General features: G+C 43.2%; 1 protein-coding gene across 3 annotated transcripts in view; it reads left to right on the top strand.

Moving 5' to 3' along the window:
• The window catches only part of LOC139560217 (far upstream element-binding protein 3-like), a 62,051-nt gene that overhangs the window by 27,326 nt on the left and 15,223 nt on the right, over positions 1 to 19,502 (top strand). For all 3 annotated transcript variants that reach the window (XM_071376782.1, XM_071376783.1, XM_071376784.1), the window contains exons 12-15: positions 181 to 322; positions 11,826 to 11,986; positions 14,516 to 14,586; positions 14,680 to 14,765. In XM_071376782.1, coding sequence (XP_071232883.1) covers positions 181 to 322; positions 11,826 to 11,986; positions 14,516 to 14,586; positions 14,680 to 14,765 — 460 coding nt within the window. The remainder of the gene's footprint in view (positions 1 to 180; positions 323 to 11,825; positions 11,987 to 14,515; positions 14,587 to 14,679; positions 14,766 to 19,502) is intronic.

The following is a 19,502-nucleotide window of genomic DNA, read 5'->3' on the forward strand; positions in this document are numbered from 1 at the left end:
TGTATGTTTTATCATTATGAATCACTCATTAACTTTTATATTCTCATTGTATTTATTGTCTGTAATTGTCTTGAAATGTCCATTGTCTTCGCTTGATGACATGTTTTAATGTATGAACAGAGCTGCAAAGAAGATTTCCCCATGGGGATAATAAAGTTATCTTCTGTGTGATTGGAGCAGGAGCGCGATGGCTTTGGGGGCTCTGGAGGACCAAGAGGAAGGGGACGAGGCCGCGGGGACTGGGGCATGGGCTCACCAGGGGGACTGCAGGAGGTCACCTACACAATACCCGCTGACAAGTGTGGTCTGGTGATCGGCAAAGGTACTGCAACTCAGTCCCTCAGTGTTCAAAGCAGGCTAGGGCAGCGTAGAACCTCGGAGCTGTCTGAAGTTCCCTTAAAACTGTATCGAACCATTATAGAAAATATGGATTGAGTATTTACACAACTTTTCTCATCTTTTAGCCAGATGCTGTAATTATGGCATGTGTTATTAGCAGATGTAGGCCTAAGCAATATTTATGTTTGTCTGAAGCCTACACAAATGTATTGGGTTTCTGTTGCGTTTAAAGGCCCAGTGCAGTCAAAAACTTTTGGTAAGAGCTGTTTGAATGGACCGCCTGAAGTTTCTGCCTGTTTTGGTGGGATGGAGTTTTGGCCTGCCTGGTGACATCACCAGGTGGTAAATGAGGTAATAGAGCAATCAGAAAGAGTTCCAAACCTCTCTGCCAATAACAGCTTGTTTTCCCCTCCCAACTCAGACCACTCCCAGACCACTTTCGCAACGTGCGTCAATCCCATAGGAAGTCTATGCCAGAAGCAGCTGGGTGGCCAGTCTCCCCCTCTCCCCACCGCCTCCTGCACTCACGTGTATATGGCTTTTAAAAGTGACATTCGGTGCCTATGTAAAGTGCCTAATGAGAGGGATAATGCTCATTTAATAAAGTTAGATCAAAGTTGTATCAATGTCTTCAAGATCACATAATGATAGTGTTCTACTTGACAACCAAATATAATAGCATAGTATAATGTTACTGTAAGACAAAAACACCACCACATTTCTCTCTACTGCCCCCGTAGTCCTAGAACTATTTTCCTTAAGTAGTTTTAAGCATGTTATTGCTTCAACCTTGTGAAAGTGACAAACTGACACTTTTTCCCCCCCATTTTTGTCAAAAACAACTAGTTCGAAGGAATGCCCTTTGATTTGACAGCCTGCACATGTTCATTTCGGCGAGAGACAACCATTAGACCCGATGACTTGTTTCTACGCAATGAGCTTAGCTAGCCAACGTCGCCAAGACATCGCCCTCAAGTGTGATCGGGGATATCTATTGGAGAAGCAGCTTTAGCCTTTCTTAATACTGTACTGTCTTTGCTATTATTTTGTGGTTAGAGCCTTAGCTAAGGTTTCATTACGACAAAGGTAGGTAACTACAGCGTTTAGTCAACTAAGCGAGAACACTTTCTTGCCCGCACGTGATTTGATCTCTGGAATGGTAGTAGGTGCGAGCGCATTGACGAGCAAGAAAACACATTCCGAGTTGCGACAGTTCAGTGCGCGTTGCTGCGTGGATGGAAACAGACATGGCAGAGAGAGCTGTTCCGCAAATAACGTCCTTCACAGAAAGTTATTTGACTGTTTAAGATTAATAGGTCTATGTTAATTAATCAGTTCTTGATCTATACTCAAATCAAATGTATTTATATAGCCCTTCGTACATCAGCTGATATCTCAAAGTGCTGTACAGAAACCCAGCCTAAAACCCCAAACAGCAAGCAATGCAGGTGTAGAAGCACGGTGGCTAGGAAAAACTCCCTAGAAAGGCCAAAACCTAGGAAGAAACCTAGAGAGGAACCAGGCTATGAGGGGTGGCCAGTCCTCTTCTGGCTGTGCCGGGTGGAGATTATAACAGAACATGGCCAAGATGTTCAAATGTTCATAAATGACCAGCATGGTCAAATAATAATAATCACAGTAGTTGTCGAGGGTGCAGCACCTCAGGAGTAAATGTCAGTTGGCTTTTCATAGCCGATCATTAAGAGTATCTCTACCGCTCCTGCGGTCTCTAGAGAATTGAAAACAGCAGGTCTGGGACAGGTAGCACGTCCGGTGAACAGGTCAGGGTTCCATAGCCGCAGGCAGAACAGTTGAAACTGGAGCAGCAGCACGGCCAGGTGGACTGGGGACAGCAAGGAGTCATCATGTCAGGTCGTCCTGAGGCATGGTCCTAGGGCTCAGGTCCTCCGAGAGAGAGAAAGAAAGAGAGAATTAGAGAGAGCATACTTAAATTCACACAGGACACCGGATAAGACAGAAGTACTCCAGATTTAACAAACTGACCCTAGCCCCCCGACACATAAACTAATGCAGCATAAATACTGGAGGCTGAGACAGGAGGGGTCAGGAGACACTGTGGCCCCATCTGATGAAACCCCCGGACAGGGCCAAACAGGAAGGATATAACCCCACCCACTTTGCCAAGGCACAGCTCCCACACCACTAGAGGGATATCTTCAACCACCAACTTATCATCCGGAGACAAGGCCGAGTATAGCCCACAAAGATCTCCGCCACGGCACAACTCAAGGGGGGGCGCCAACCCAGACAGGAAGATCACGTTAGTGACTCAACCCACTCAAGTGACGCACTCCTCCTAGGGACAGCATGAAAGAGCACCAGTAAGCCAGTGACTCAGCCCCAATAATAGGGTTAGAGGCAGAGAATCCCAGTGGAGAGAGGGGAACCGGCCAGGCAGAGGCAGCAAGGGCGGTTCGTTGCTCCAGTGCCTTTCCGTTCACCTTCACACTCCTGGGCCAGACTACACTCAATCATATGACCCACTGAAGAGATGAGTCTTCAGTAAAGACTTAAAAGTTGAGACCGAGTCTGCGTCTCTCACATGGGTAGGCAGACCATTCCATAAAAATTTAGATCTATAGGAGAATGCCCTGCCTCCAGCTGTTTGCTTAGAAATTCTAGGGACAATTAGGAGGCTTGCGTCTTGTGACCGTAGCGTACGTGTAGGTATGTACGGCAGGACCAAATCGGAAAGATAGGTAGGAGCAAGCCCATGTAATGCTTTGTAGGTTAGCAGTAAAATCTTGAAATCAGCCCTTGCTTTTAACAGGAAGCTAGTGTAGGGAGACTAGCACTGGAGTAATATGATCAAAATATTTTGGTTCTAGTCAGGATTCTAGCAGCCGTATTTAGCACTAACTGAAGTTAATTTAGTGCTTTATCCGGGTAGCCGGAAAGTAGAGCATTGCAGTAGTCTAACCTAGAAGTAACAAAAGCATGGATAAATTTTTCTGCATCATTTTTGGACATAAAATTTCTGATTTTTGCAATGTTACGTAGATGGAACAAAGCTGTCCTTGAAACAATCTTGATATGTTCGTCAAAAGAGAGATCAGGGTCCAGAGTAACGCCGAGGTCCTTCAGTTTTATTTGAGACGACTTTACAACCATCAAGATTAATTGTCAGATTTAACAGAAGATCTCTTTGTTTCTTGGGACCTAGAACAAGCATCTCTGTTTTGTCCTAGTTTAAAAGTAGAACGTTTTCAGCCATCCACTAACTTATGTCTAAAACTCCGGCTCACGCCTTAGTCTGCTTGGTCTATGAGTGGTAGCCATTTCAACGTGGGGACCCCGTCCCTGCGTTATCTTGACTAAATCTATATTTTGTCACGAGTCCTTTTATTAACTCTGTGGAAAGCGGCGTTCCATGACGTTTGGGTATAATGTCTGTGCTCACGGGGGAATGGCCACTGACTGGATGAACTTTACATGAAAAAACATTTTCTCATTTAGAAGACTAACATCACATTTCATCTTCTCACACACTCCTTGACCAAGGGCCTTCTCACACGATTGCTCAGTTTGGCCGGGCAGACAGCTCAAGGAAGAGTCTTGGTGGTTCCAAACTTCTTCCATTTCAGAATGATGGAGGCCACTGTGTTCTTCAATGCTGCAGAAATACTGTTAGTGTTTTTTTTATTATGCCAATGTAAATATTTCTGGGGCATGACGTTGTGGTCAGTAGTTGTGTGGTTGTGGTCAGTAGTAGATTAATCCAGATCAGTCTACATGTTGTATTATTTGAATGGCATTTCTATCTTACACGTAAGTGGAGTAGCATACAACTAATAATAATAATTATTTTGCGTGGTCAGTGGTTGTGGTCAGAAATTGTGTGGTTGTGGTCAGTAGTTTAGGTCAGTAGTTGTGTTTTCAGTTGTGGTCAGCAGTTGTGCGGTTGTGGTCAGCAGTTGTGTGGTTCAGGTCAGTAATTGTGGTCACTCTTAACCCTCGTCATCATTTTTTCCCTCTGCGTCAGAGTATCCATAGCAACGGTTCCGTTTGAGCTGCTCAATGATGACACAGAGCTGTTGGTAGACAAACCGCTGTAATTATTGGTAGAAGCTGTTCCTAATTCTCTCTATCCAATCAGAGGGGTACAGCACGCCCTCCTCTTTAGAGACAGGAAAACTAGCCAGTTGAGTTATTTAGAGCATGGAGAATGATCCTGAGAAGGAGAACGAAGCTAGTGAGCTTAGAAATCTTATTCATTTCCATCTTCCAGACCGGGAAAGCATTCAAAATCTAAGCGCTAGCTGTTTGGTCTGAAACACATCGACTAATCTTGGTAATTTGAAGATCTTTGAAGACATTGTCTCCTGCGAGTCAAGCGTTGCTAGACAACAGTAGCCTTGGCAACACTGTTCCCTTATGGCTAAAGCAAGTGTGAGAATCATGCTGACATACAGTAGGTTTATGCTTTAATGTTAACTAAATACTGCACTCTGACCCACAAAACGTATTTTCTAGATTCATGATAGTGTTAGACAAAGCAAAGAAAGTGAACTTAAAATTGTGCTGTAGTTTTATTGGAATTTACAGCTGTTGGTAAAAATTGAATATGCCAGCTTCTGACATGACTTACTGCTGTTAGAAAGAGAACAGTTGATGGGTTTAAAATGTCTCGATCTACAAATTGGTAGACACTATTCCTAATCCGTTTTCGGATTTGACGAGCAGAAAATTCGGTGACGATTTCATACCCTCTGTTTTCGTCTGACTTGTTGGGGGAGTGGTCAAAACGGCAGTTGTTTGGAAAAAGTTTGAAAATGTGTTAACGCAGTTACTAAAACAGCTGTATTGTTAGATCCGTAGCAGATATTTTGGATCGGCAAACAGATTTGAATAGCAGAGGAGTCGTGAGAGATGTCATACTCTCTAACTTGTTGGTTGAGTGGACAAAACCGCAGTTGTTTGCAAAAAAAGTTACAGAAAATGTTGATGATTCAGTTACTAAAACAGCTGTAACTATTTATCAGAATATAGATTTTCTTGTTCAAACAGCAGATTTGAGTAGCAGACGACAGTGTAAACACAAACTTTCTGTCTGTTGTTGCAAAGTGGTCAAAGCAGCTGATTTGTGTCAAGAGTTGCGTTATTGCATTTACAGTGAATCGAAGTGATGTCACAATGGGGCTTTGAGGAAATCCCATGTAAGTTGATAGAGGACAAAAAATGTATTACCTAAAAAATAAATTGTATAAAAAAACTTGTATACAAGCACACTATTCCACACCGATAACTTCCAGCGTGCGCGTATTGGCATGCATGCACGTGTACTCCCTCGTTCCTCTCCCTCCTGCTAATACCTCAGTGGCTACTCTGCGCGTGTAAGTTAGTGGGTCGTGTTTCAGAAGCACACTCGCCTGTCCACAACATGTCCACTGTAAACACTGAGCTGCTAGCTAGCTGTCGGTCGATTAATCTTCTAAGCTAACTAATACTTTTTTCTTTCAAACTACTACGCTACCGACCTGTGTGACTACGAATACGAGGAGGAAATGTTCGAATTTGCAGACGTGCCCTATTTACTTGAACCGAAATACACAGACAAGGAACTTCAACAGATGGAGGATTCCAGAGAAATGAAGCAGGCAACGGCTCAGGCAGATGTCCCAAAATCTAGAATTGTCCGGCAATTGAGACCTTGATCTGCGAGCCCACCCTACTCTGTGTAACCAGTGACAATGATTTTCCAGCTCTCATAAACCCAGCCGATGTAGAAACTTTTTTCCATGTGCCAAAAATAAACTGGAGAATAAACTGGAAGAAGAGACCTCGGCCTGAGGGGCCTAATGGCCAGCTGTCAGTAAAGTAAGTAGTGATAGTTTATTTTTATACATAGACTTCCCAGCGTTACAGTATTCATAGGCTGTGTCAAATATGTGACCGACCGGCTCAAATCAGTCTTATGTAGCAACATTTTTTTTTAAATTTTTTTTTTTTACATTGGATAAAAGTATAGACTCAGAGCTACAAAATGGTATATCATACACTGAGAAAATGTTTTTTGAATGTTTTAGTACCTAGTGAAGAGCTCTTTGTCTACACCCATTCAGCATCGTTCACACCCTCTTAAGCTTTAGCCCCACCCATCTCGTTTCGCTCACTGATCGCTCAGAGCGCGTACTTGACGCTCTCGCCGATGATTTGTTTACCTCTGGATAACATGAAAACAACCCAACCAACTCTGCTGGCAACAATTTCATTATGTTTTTTTTGCCGACGTTTACTGACGCCGGCTATATTCAACGAGCGTTATGCGTTAGTAAAGTCATCAATTATTCTGCGCTCTGGCATACTCGGACTGAATTTACTAACGCACCCGAAATGGTTACTTGCATAGTGGAGTCTTGTTAAGACATGTGGCTAGCTAGGTAAACAACGTGTAAGATCATACACATCACGTAACATTAGCTAATGAGCCAGCCAGCTAACGTTAGCTAGTTAAACAACAATGAACATAGTGCCAACTCATGACATTACTACGCCTTGCATGAATCTGCTGATAGTGGTAGCTAACAAACCAGGTTCAATGTTAGCTAGCTAACATTAGGCTCTAACTAGCCATGCAAACGGCTCTGGATACAAATAATATCATACACGTAACGTTAGCTAGGGAGCCAGTCAGCTAAAGTTAGCTAGCTAGCTAACAGTACACTTTAGCTTGAAATGAAACCACTTTCTTTCAAAATTAGAAATGTGTAATATCTGAAAATGTAGCTAGCTAGACTATCTTACCCGTCGTATACATCATCATGCATGATGGACGCGTCTCCCTGTCACGGATGCCATGCCATGGTTGCCCATAGTTTGAAGATGTAATCCGGAGACAGGTGTTTTCTCCATCTCTTTAGCGATCATACTCCACTTTTTGGAGGTCAACACTTATGCAGCTCCATTACACAATACATTTTATTTAAAAGCCGCGTTCGACCAACACAGACTGACCATCTCAAATAGACAGAAGCCTTCTATATGGCAGACCAATCTGATCTCCTTTCTCGGCATGTCCAGCCCACTCATTATCTCAGCCAATCATGGCTAGTGGGAAGGTTGCTGGCTTTTTCTGTGGCTAAACCAACTAGGCTCGTAATTTAATAATTTTATTCATGTTTACAGATGGCATACAAGTTTGTTATTAAGGCACATGAAAGTTCACATGTTCCAGAAGGCATTTCTGCTAAAAGAAAACGCATATTTGATGCAAAGAAACTTTCAAATGGCTCTCCGGTGAAGTAGTGACTCACGACATACGCCTAGTTTCCTGAAACGAGTCACATGTCATTAGTCACCTATATGTTCGTTAGTAGGCCTACCTAGTGTTATTCTGCTTTCACACAGCGAGCTGACTTTATTCTTCTTCCGTTTGTTTTCTTGGCAATATAGACTTGAGGCTTAAAGAGCAACAACTACCCCTCCCCCACTGATGTCTATGCTGGATTCAAGAAGGCAGATGACGCCATCAGAATCCTTTGAACAACCTTCCACCCATGGCTCGTCAACTTTCCCTTCCGTTAGTTTCTATATCTCCTTTTCTCATTATATATGTTTTGCTTTTATACTGCAATTCTACTTTTAGTTGCCAATGTGTACAAGATCAAATAGTCCGTACTATACATGCAACACATAGCGTTGAAAAATCCCAATTGACACCTGTGCTATGGATGTATAACGAGACCAGAAACAGTATTATCACTTCAAATTGTTTTGAGGGATAATGATACATTGTAGACTTTAACATTTACAATTGAGGAATGAAGAACATGTATGACTTTTATTTCACAGATGAAATCCGTAATAATATATTGACAGTATCTGTAGAAAATTCCCTCTGGACCATCTCTCTGACCCTGGGAGTTAGGGAGACATTTGTGATTATCAGGCTGCATCAAGTAGCTTACCATCACCCAACCAGAGCCTAACGATTGTCTTGCAGTAGAGGGCAAGTCACACCTCTGTTGTTAGGGAGGTTACTAGGGAGCCTTCTAGGAGAGTTCCAGAGATTGTGACAAACTCTCCCTTACTTTCAGGGTCAAAGAGAGGGTTCCCGAGGGGATTCTCTACAGCATTGGTTCCCAAACTTTTTATTGTGCCGTACCCCTTCAAACATTCATCCTCCAGCTGCGTACCCCCTCTAACAACATTGTCAGCGCACTCTCAAATGTTGTTTTTTGCCATCATTGTAAGCCTGCCACACACACACTATACGATACATTTATTAAACATAAGAATGACTGAGTTTTTGTCACAACCCGGCTCGTGGGAAGTGACAGAGCTCTTATAGGACCAGGGCACAAATAATAATCAATAATTATGCTCTTTATTTAACCATCTTAAATATAAAACCTTATTTGTTCATCAAATTGTGAATAACTTACCACAGGTTAATGAGAAGGGTGTGCTTGAAAGGATGCACATAACTCTGCAATGTTGGGTTGTATTGGAGAGAGTCTCAGTCTTAAATAATTTTCCACTCAGTCTGTTCCTTTATTTAGTTTTCATGCTAGTGAGGGCCGAGAATCCACTCTCACATAGATACGTGGTTGCAAAGGGCATCAGTGTCTTAACAGCGCAATTTGCAAAGGCAGGATACCTTGAGCGCAGCCCAATCCAGAAATCTGTCAGTGGCTTCTGATTTAAATTCAATTTTCACAGAACCGCTTGTTGCAATTCCGTTGAGGCTCTCTTGTTCAGATATCTGTAAGTGGACTGGAGGCAGGGCATTAAAGGGATAACGAATCCATTTTTTTGTGCCATCTGTTTCAGGAAAGTACCTGCGTAATTGCGCACCCACCTCATTCAGGTGCTTCACTATATCACATTTGACATTGTCTGTAAGCTTGAGTTCATTTGATCACAAAAAATCATAGTGATGGAAAGACCTGTGTGTTGTCCTTGTTAATGCAGACGGAGAAGAGTTCCAACGTCTTAATCATAGCCTAAATTTTGTCCCGCACATTGAATATAGTTGAGGAGTGTCCCTGTAATCCTAGATTCCGATCATTCAGGCAAGAATAAACACAGGTCAGTTGTGTGAGAAACTCGTCATCATGCAAGCGGTCAGACAAGTGAAAATTATGGTCAGTAAAGAAAACTTTAAGCTTGTCTCTCAATTGAAAGAAACGTGTCAATACTTTGCCCCTTGATAAACAACGGGCTTCTGTATGTTGTAAAAACGTTACATGGTCGCTGCCCATATCATTGCATGATGCAGAAAATACACAAGAGTTCAGGGTCCTTGCTTTATCAAAGTTAAAGTTTTCACTGTAGTGTCCAAAACGTCTTTCCAAGCTGTCAGGCATTCCCTTGGCAGCAAGAGCCTCTCGGTGGATGCTGCAGTGTACCCAAGTGGCGTCGGGAGCAACTGTCATGGCTTTTGCGCCATCAGTACAGATCCCAACATGAGCAGCAGCTGCGTTTGGCTACATACGGACCGTTAGTGGAATTCCCGCGAGAGAGTAGCGGTTAATGTGATTGGATGTTAATTATTTGATTATGCTACCTGTATTTGACATTGTGTTATTTCACTGAACACTAAATGGTTTCATTTTATTTTTGACAGTGAAACGAGGCTACTCAGGCGAGGGGGAAAAAACTCACCTAAATGTATAGCCCCGTTGTAAAATATAAATGGACTGTTTGAGAATGTGAAGGCATAAAACTATGTAAAATGTGAATCACATTTTTATTTGGTGAAACCCCTGAAGGCATTGCACCCCAGTTTGGAAATACCTGCTCTACGGTATCGGTGCGGTACAGTAGCATGGGATAGCTAGATGGTGGTTTGTAAGATAGTGACTGGATTCGAACGGTAAAATATATAGTGATATTGTTTATATATAAGTCACTATATATATAAGTCAGGTGGGTACATTGAAGTTGAGTCAAGGGAGAGGTAGTTGTTGCATAGGTAGTGGTGCAGTAGCAACAGTTTGTGTGTGTGATGTATGGAAAAAGACAGCTTCAAGACAGATTAAGATGGGCATAAGAACACAGACACTGGACAGAGGAACTCTGCCTAGAAGGCCAGCATCCCGTAGTCGCCTCCTTACTGTGGACATTGAGACTAGTGTTTTGCGGGTACTATTTAATCAAGCTGCCAGTTGAGGACTTGTGAGGCGTCTGTTTGTCAAACTAGACACTCTAATGTACTTGTCCTCTTGCTCAGTTGTGTACTGGGGCCTCCCACTCTTCTTTCTATTCTGCTTAGGGCCAGTTTGCGCTGTTCTGTACAAACCCACATGCTAATGCTCCAGATGCTCAATTAGTCTAAAGATGGCCAGTTTTATTGTTAATTTAATCAGAACAACATTTTTCAGCTGTGCTAACATGATTGCAAAAGGGTTTTCTAATGATCAATTAGCCTTTTAAAATGAGAAACTTGGATTAGCTAACACCATTAGCCATTGGAACACAGGAGTGATGGTTGCTGATAATGGGCCTATGTATGCCTATGTAGATAGGTGTTTCCAGCTACAATAGTCATTTACGACATTAACAATGTCTACACTGTATTTCTGATAAATTTGATTTTTTAATTATTTGATTTTTTAAATTGCTTTTCTTTCAAAAACAAAGACATTTCTAAGTGACCCCAAACTTTTGAGTGTAGTGTAGATGTGCCCAAACTTTTGACTGGTGTTGTACACTGTGACCAGTTTATTAGGTACACCACCCCGTAATTGAAAATGAAACTGTCCCGCAGACAGTGAGCCATGTGGCCGTAGTTTGCTATATGAAGCAGGCAGACAGGTATCGAGAAATTATGTTATTGAATTGAATGTTAGAATGGGCAAAAGAGTGACTTAACCGACAATGAGCATGGTATAATCGTCGTGTCAGGCGCGCCGGATGTAATATCTCAGAAACCGCCACCCTCCTGCACTACATTGTCTCACAATTCTCTGTAAACCCTAGATAAACCTAAAACATCCAGTCAGCAGCAGTCCTGTGGGCGAAAACAGCTTGTTGATAATAGAGGTTAATGGAGAATGGCTTTAATCCTTGTCGCGATGGACTGTTGCAGCAGACGACCACACCGGGTTCCACTCCTATCAGCTAAAAACAAGAAGTGTCTCCAGTGGGCGCGCGATCACCAACATTGGACCATTCGGAAGTGAAAAAACAAGACCTGGTCTGACGAATCCCGGTTCCTATTGAGTTATGCTGATGGCAGAGTCAGGATTTGGCATAAGCAGCATGAGTTCATGGACCCATCCTGCCTGGTGTCTGAGAAAACTGCACTGTTTTAATTTACAAACTTCAAGTAGAGAATCGTCTTGCACATTACGATATCTCACCCATATATTGACTCGGTCAAATTTTGACGATACTCGATATCATATATCGGCCCAACCCTATTGCATACAAAACAGCAAGGGCGCTGTCAAAGAATGACCAAGGATGTGTTATTCCCAGCCGTGCGTGGTCTCATGTGATGTTATGTGCTGTCTGTCCAGGCGGAGATACCATCAAGAGCATCAACCAGCAGTCTGGAGCCCACGTGGAGCTGCAGAGGAACCCGCCTCACAACACCGACCCCAATGTCCGCATCTTCTCCATCAGAGGCACCCTGCAACAGATGGAACTAGCACGCCAGCTCATCGATGACAAGATCGGAGTAAGTAGTTGTTTTAAAAAGTTCCCCCAAGCCTAAGTGCCTTGAACACTAGATCTGCCGTAGGCCAATGGCCACCGGCGTTTGATTTTGTACCCCACGTATTTCTCTCCTCACTGAATTAATTAATGCGTAAAGGCACACGTAATGGCACAATACAGAGTCTGATACAACCAATAAATGACTTGCTTTCATATCTTGTCCTGAAAATATATTTTCACGAATATTTCTTTATGCAATTAATTCTTTACATTTGTGTCATGCCTATTTGTCAGCGTTGGCACTCGTGTTTCTAGCAAATAATTTGTCTGAGTCACATGCAGGTAAAACGTGTTCTATATAGTATCAGAAAGAGCATATTTTGCAGATTCTATGACACTTACCTTTGTCAAATAACTCAATATTCAAGAGGTGCAGCTCTATTTCCAAACGTCACTTTTGAATAACAGCACTGTCCGTGCGTTCAGCACTCGTGCGACAGTGTTTCTCAGACCACTAAGCACGGACTAGTAACATAATCTGATTTAAAATATACATTTTCTTATTTCCACAATGTTTCTTTAGACCTGCCAAAACTAAATTATAACGGATTTCTTTGATGGATTTAACTCTTGAACTAGTGGTTTTTGGTTTTTAACAAACTAATGAAAATGCTATTTATTTTTAAAATGTTTTTATTCTGTTACCTAAGACCTTCATAAACACAACCAAATTATTGTTTTTCTGATAGCATACAGTGCATTCGTGAAGTATTCAGACCCCCTGACATTTTGTTACAGCCTTATTCTAAAATGGATTAAATAGTTTTTTCCCCTCATCAATCTACCTACAGTACCCCATTATGACAAAGAAAAAAAGATTTTTTGAAATGTTCTGAACTGAAGTATAACATTTACATAAGTATTCAGACCCTTAACTCAGTACTCTGTTGAAGCACCTTTAGCAGTGATTACAGCCTTGAGTCTTCTTGGGTAGGATGCTACAAGCTTGGCACACCTGTATTTGGGGAGTTTCTCCCATTCTCCTCTGCAGATCATCTCAAGCTCTGTCAGGTTGGAGGAGGAGCATCGCTGCACAGCTATTTTCAGGTCTCTCCAGAGATTTTCGATCAGGTTTAAGTCCGAGCTCTAGCTGGGCCACTCAAGGACATTGAGACTTGTCCCGAAGCCACTCACTCCTGCATTGTCTTGGCTGTGTGCTTAGGATCGTTGTCCTGTTGGAAGGTGAACCTTCACCCCAGTCTGAGGTCCTGAGCTTCATCAAGGATGTCTCTGTACTTTGCTCCGTTCATCTTTCCCTCGATCCTGACTAGTAATCCAGTCCCTGCCGCTGAAAAACATCCCCACAGCATGATGCTGCCACCACCATGCTTCACCATAGGGATGGTGCCAGGTTTCCTCTAGACGTGACGCTTGGCATTCATGCCAAAGAGATCAATCTTGGTTTCATCAGACCAAAGATTATGGTTTGAGAGTCCTTTAGGTGCCTTTTGGCAAACTTCAAGCGGGCTGTCATTTGCATTTTACTGAGGAGTGGCTTCCGTCTGGTCACTCTACCATAAAGGCCTGATTGATGGAGTGCTGCAGAGATGGTTGTCATTCTGGAAGTTTCTCCCATCTCCACAGAGGAACTCTGGAGCTCTGTCAGAGTGACCATCGGGTTCTTGGTCACCTCCCTGACCAAGGACCTTCTCCCCCGATTGCTCAGTTTAGCCGGGCGGCCAGCTCTAGGAAGAGTCTTGGTGCTTCCAAACTTCTTCCATTTTAGAATGATGGAAGCCACTGTGTTCTTGGGGACCTTCAATGCTGCAGAATGTCTTTTTTGTACCCTTTCCCAGATCTGTGCCTCGACACAATCCTGTCTCAGAGCTCTATGGACAATTCCTTTGACTTTGTGGCTTGGTTTTTTTCGCTGACATGCATTGTCAACTGCGGGACCTTATCGATTTAATTTACCCCAGGTGGATTCCAATCAAGTTGTAAAAAAATCTCAAGGATGATCAATGGAAACAGGATGCACCTGAGCTCAATTTCGGGTCTCATAGCAAAGGGTCTGAATACTTATGTAAAGAAGGAAAGAAAAACTTTTCTCTTTGTCATTAAGGGGTATCGTGTGTAGATTGAGTATTTCATTATATATGTTTTTTATCCATTTTAGAATAAGGCTGTAACATAACAAAATGTGGGAAAAGTCAAGGGGTCTGAATACTTTCCGAATGCACTGTATACGTGTATGTTTATTAGACTGTTAGAATGGGGGGATCCATCGATGCCAGGCGTATGCTAATGACACCGCCCGCCAACATTCTCTAGCAGATACTTATAGACTTGACAGGCCTGGCGATTCTAGTGATAAGTCAGAAGACTGTCTCGATTAGTCAACAGGGCTACCTAGGCAAATTGTTTAACTTTTCTAAACGTTTTAATTATTAACTGTTAGTCGACGAAATAAATACTGCCATGATTTCAACTTATTCAACCTGGTGTTATTTACTCTAGTTAACAGTGTTGAATGTATGTATTTTTTTTTCAGGGTTCAGGAATCGTGAGCAACAATAATTTTGGGTTTAGCCCTTTCACTCAAGGCCCTGCAACTCATCAAAAGTAAGTCACACTTTCTGTTCGCCCCTGTCGGTTGTTACTATATGCATTTTCTTTTGTGTTGCTGTAGCTCTTTCTGCTTTCTGTCTTGATAAGTTGTGGCAGTGGAGCCCAGACCTTCATGACAGGAGGATGGGGGACTACTTATCAAACATGGCAGCCTCAAGGCCAGCAGGACCCCAGTAAGTCACCTTTTGCTCTACAGCTCGTCATAAGCGCACAGCCTGTAAACATTTGGCAACCCTTGTATTTTGCGATTAACATCAACTCTGCTAGCCTGATAGAACCAGCCTGATCTCTGCATTAAAAATATATATATACATTTAACCTTTTTTTAACTAGGCAAGTCAGTTAAGATCAAATTCTTATTTACAATGACGGCCTACACAGGCCAAACTCAGACGACGCTGGGCCAATTGTGCGCCGCCCTATGGGACTCCCAATCACGGCCGGTTGTGATAGTCTGGATTCGAACCAGGTTGTCTGTAGTGATGCCTCAAGCTGAGATGCAGTGCCTTAGACCGCTGCGCCACTTGGGAGCCCAAGTGGCATTCACCATTGAAACCAAAGGTGAACGCAGCGATCAGGCTGGCTCCACCAGGCTAAACTCTACAGCAATACCTTGATATCGATATTTCCTCAGCTTTAACATAGTTTTGAGAGGATTTTGCACAGAGTTTATATGAAATAGACATATAAAGATGGACTCTGCAAAATGTGGCTAATTTCAGTGTCTTACAAATATCTCTCAAATGTAAGAAGTTAAGACTCATAAATGCTTACAAGCAGATAAGTCAAGAGTTTGAATTGTCCAGGGTATTTCATCATCTCAGGGCAATGCTCAGTAATCAGTGAAGTAGAGGTTGCTGTGCTTGGGTCAGTTTTGCATTTACCCCTTAATGTACATTATTCCTTGAAGCCAGAAACGTCCTTTTACTCTCTGTTCTAGACGTTCTAGACGACCAATTCTCATAGCTTTTAGCCGTACCCTTATCCTACTCCTCCTCTGTTCCTCTGGTGATGTAGAGGTGAATCCAGGCCCTGCAGTACCTAGCTCCACTCCTATTCCCCAGGCGCTCTCTTTTGATGACTTCTGTAACCGTAATAGCCTTGGTTTCATGCATGTTAACATTAGAAGCCTCCTCCCTAAGTTTGTTTTGTTCACTGCTTTAGCACACTCTTCCAACCCGGATGTTTTAGCCGTGTCTGAATCCTGGCTTAGAAAGACCACCAAAAATTCTGACATTTTCATCCCCAACTACAAGATTTTCAGACAAGATAGAACGGCCAAAGGGGGCGGTGTTGCAATCTACTGCAAAGATTGCCTGCAGAGTTCTGTTTTACTATCCAGGTCTGTTCCCAAACAATTTGAACTTCTACTTTTAAAAATCCACCTCTCTAAAAACAAGTCTCTCACCGTTGCCGCCTGCTATAGACCACCCTCTGCCCCCAGCTGTGCTCTGGACACCATATGTGAACTGATTGCCCCCCATCTATCTTCAGAGCTCGTGCTGCTAGGCGACCTAAATTGGAACATGCTTAACACCCCAGCCATCCTACAATCTAAGCTTGATGCCCTCAATCTCACACAAATTATCAATGAACCTACCAGGTACCACCCCAATTCCGTAAACACGGGTACCCTCATAGATATCATCCTAACCAACTTTCCCTCCAAATACACCTCTGCTGTTTTCAACCAAGATCTCAGCGATCACTGCCTCATTGCCTGCATCCGTAATGGGTCAGCGGTCAAACGCTCCCTGAAACACTTCAGCGAGCAGGCCTTTCTAATCGACCTGGCCGAGGTATCCTGGAAGGATATTGATCTCATCCCGTCAGTAGAGGATGCCTGGATATTTTTTTTAAATGCCTTCCTCACCATCTTGAATAAGCATGCCCCATTCAAGAAATTTAGAACCAGGAACAGATATAGCCCTTGGTTCTCTCCTGACCTGACTGCCCTTAACCAACAGAAAAACATCCTATGGCGTTCTGCATTAGCATCGAACAGCCCCCGTGATATGCAACTTTTCAGGGAATCTAGAAACCAATATACACAGGCAGTTAGAAAAGCCAAGGCTAGCTTTTTCAAGCAGAAATTTGCTTCCTGCAACACAAATTCAAAAAATTTCTGGGACACTGTAAAGTCCATGGAGAATAAGAACACCTCCTCCCAGCTTCCAACTGCACTGAAGATAGGAAACACTGTCACCACCGACAAATCCACTATAATTGAGAATTTCAATAAGCATTTTTCTACGGCTGGCCATGCTTTCCACCTGGCTACCCCTACCCCGGTCAACAGCACTGCCCTCCCCTCTGCTACTCGCCCAAGCCTTCCCCATTTCTCTTTCTCCCAAATACAGTCAGCTGATGTTCTGAAAGAGCTGCAAAATCTGGACCCTTACAAATCAGCCGGGCTAGATAATCTGGACCCTTTCTTTCTAAAACTATCTGCTGAAATTGTTGCCACCCCTATTACTAGCCTTTTCAACCTCTCTTTCGTGTCGTCTGAGATTCCCAAAGATTGGAAAGCAGCTGCGGTTATCCCCCTCTTCAAAGGGGGGGAGACTCTTGACCCTAAAAGCTACAGACCTATATCTATCCTACCCTGCCTTTCTAAGGTCTTCGAAAGCCAAGTCAACAAACAGATTACCGACCATTTCGAATCCCACCATACCTTCTCCGCTATGCAATCTGGTTTCAGAGCTGGTCATGGGTGCACCTCAGCCACGCTCAAGGTCATAAACGATATCTTAACTGCCATCGATAGGAAACACTACTGTGCAGCCGTATTCGTTGACCTGGCCAAGGCTTTTGACTCTGTCAATCACCACATCCTCATCGGCAGACTCGACAGCCTTGGTTTCTCTAATGATTGCCTCGCCTGGTTCACCAACTACTTCTCTGATCGAGTTCAGTGTGTCAAATCGGAGGGTCTGTTGTCCGGGCCTCTGGCAGTCTCTATGGGGGTGCCACAGGGTTCAATTCTTGGACCGACTCTCTTCTCTGTATACATCAATGATGTCGCTCTTGCTGCTGGTGATTCTCTGATCCATCTCTACGCAGACGACACTATTCTGTATACTTCTGGCCCTTCTTTTGACACTGTGTTAACAACACTCCAGGCGAGCTTCAATGCCATACAACTCTCCTTCCGTGGCCTCCATTTGCTCTTAAATACAAGTAAAACTAAATGCATGCTCTTCAACCGATCGCTGCCTGCACCTGCCCGCCTGTCCAACATCACTACTCTGGACGGCTCTGACTTAGAATATGTGGACAACTACAAATACCTAGGTGTCTGGTTAGACTGTAAACTCTCCTTCCAGACTCACATCAAACATCTCCAATCCAAAGTTAAATCTAGAATTGGCTTCCTATTCCGCAACAAAGCATCCTTCACTCATGCTGCCAAACATTTTTGAATGTTTCAACAAACGTTTGAAGCTCGCATCCGCTACAAGACCATGGTGCTTGCCTACGGAGCTGTGAGGGGAACGGCACCTCCGTACCTTCAGGCTCTGATCAGGCCCTACACCCAAACAAGGGCACTGCGTTCATCCACCTCTGGCCTGCTCGCCTCCCTACCTCTGAGGAAGTACAGTTCCCGCTCAGCCCAGTCAAAACTGTTCGCTGCTCTGGCACCCCAATGGTGGAACAAACTCCCTCACGACGCCAGGTCAGCGGAGTCAATCACCACCTTCCGGAGACACCTGAAACCCCACCTCTTTAAGGAATACCTAGGATAGGATAAAGTAATCCTTCTAACCCCCCCCCCCTTAAAAGAGTTAGATGCACTATTGTAAAGTGGTTGTTCCACTGGATATCATAAGGTGAATGCACCAATTTGTAAGTCGCTCTGGATAAGAGCGTCTGCTAAATGACTTAAATGTAATGTAAATGTAATGGTTAATGTTAGGATTGGGGGAGGGGAAGCTAATCATAAATCTGTCCCTTGGGAGGGGGCTTCACTCCGGAGCCTAATAGAGTCTGAATAGGACAGGAGAGATGCGTTCATGTTTAGATGTTTCTGACCCAGCAGTAGGTGTGGTTGGCTAGTGTTAAACACCATCACAAACCACCACAAACACCATCCAGGCATAAGACTTCAACGTGTTTAGGTGGGAATGAACTAGGGCTGCACGATTTTGACAAACTAATATTTCACGAAAGATTGATGTTATGACTTGCAATTACGTACCTCTACTTAACTACTGCAGTCAGTAACCTACCACCATTACTACTACTACTACAACTACAAAGGTTTTTAAACCCCCATGACAACTTTCTTCACAACCATAGTTCAAGACAAGCAAGCACACTTTTTCTTAAGGAAATATCATTTTCTAGTTCGATGTTTGGAATAGAGTGGACTCTTGGAATATGGTGTTTTGCAATGCAATGAATCAAAAAGCAGAGGAGTTTCATTCAGAACATGTCGTTGCACAAACATTCAGATCTACACCACCACTGGTACCAGTCTGTATTAGATAGCTAACGTTTGTGAGCTAGCCAAATTTCTTGCCAGCAGCATACCACCCTGCATCCAACTGCTGGCTGGCCGCTGAAGCTTGCTCGTTCATCCCCCCTTCCTCTCCCCTGTAACTATACCCCAGGTCGTTGCTGTAAACAGGAATGTATTCTCAGTCAATTTATCTGGTAAAATAATTGAATACCACATTTATTTAGCTTAGTCGATTTAGCATTAGTGGCTAGATACAGCTTGCACAAAAAAAAAGTACCTCAACTAACAAGCTTTTTTCAGAGAGTAAGATTCACAAAGTTATAATAGAAAACATGTAGATGCATATTAAGAAGCAATTGGAAAGCTGCGTAGTTTTCACAAGTCTGTTTGCAATACCGCATATGCATTAATATAAGAACTGCATGCGGACAGTGTGAATATAACTTTG

The sequence above is a fragment of the Salvelinus alpinus genome, chromosome 30 (assembly GCF_045679555.1).
Source record: "Salvelinus alpinus chromosome 30, SLU_Salpinus.1, whole genome shotgun sequence".
Classification (NCBI taxonomy): Eukaryota; Metazoa; Chordata; class Actinopteri; order Salmoniformes; family Salmonidae; genus Salvelinus; species Salvelinus alpinus.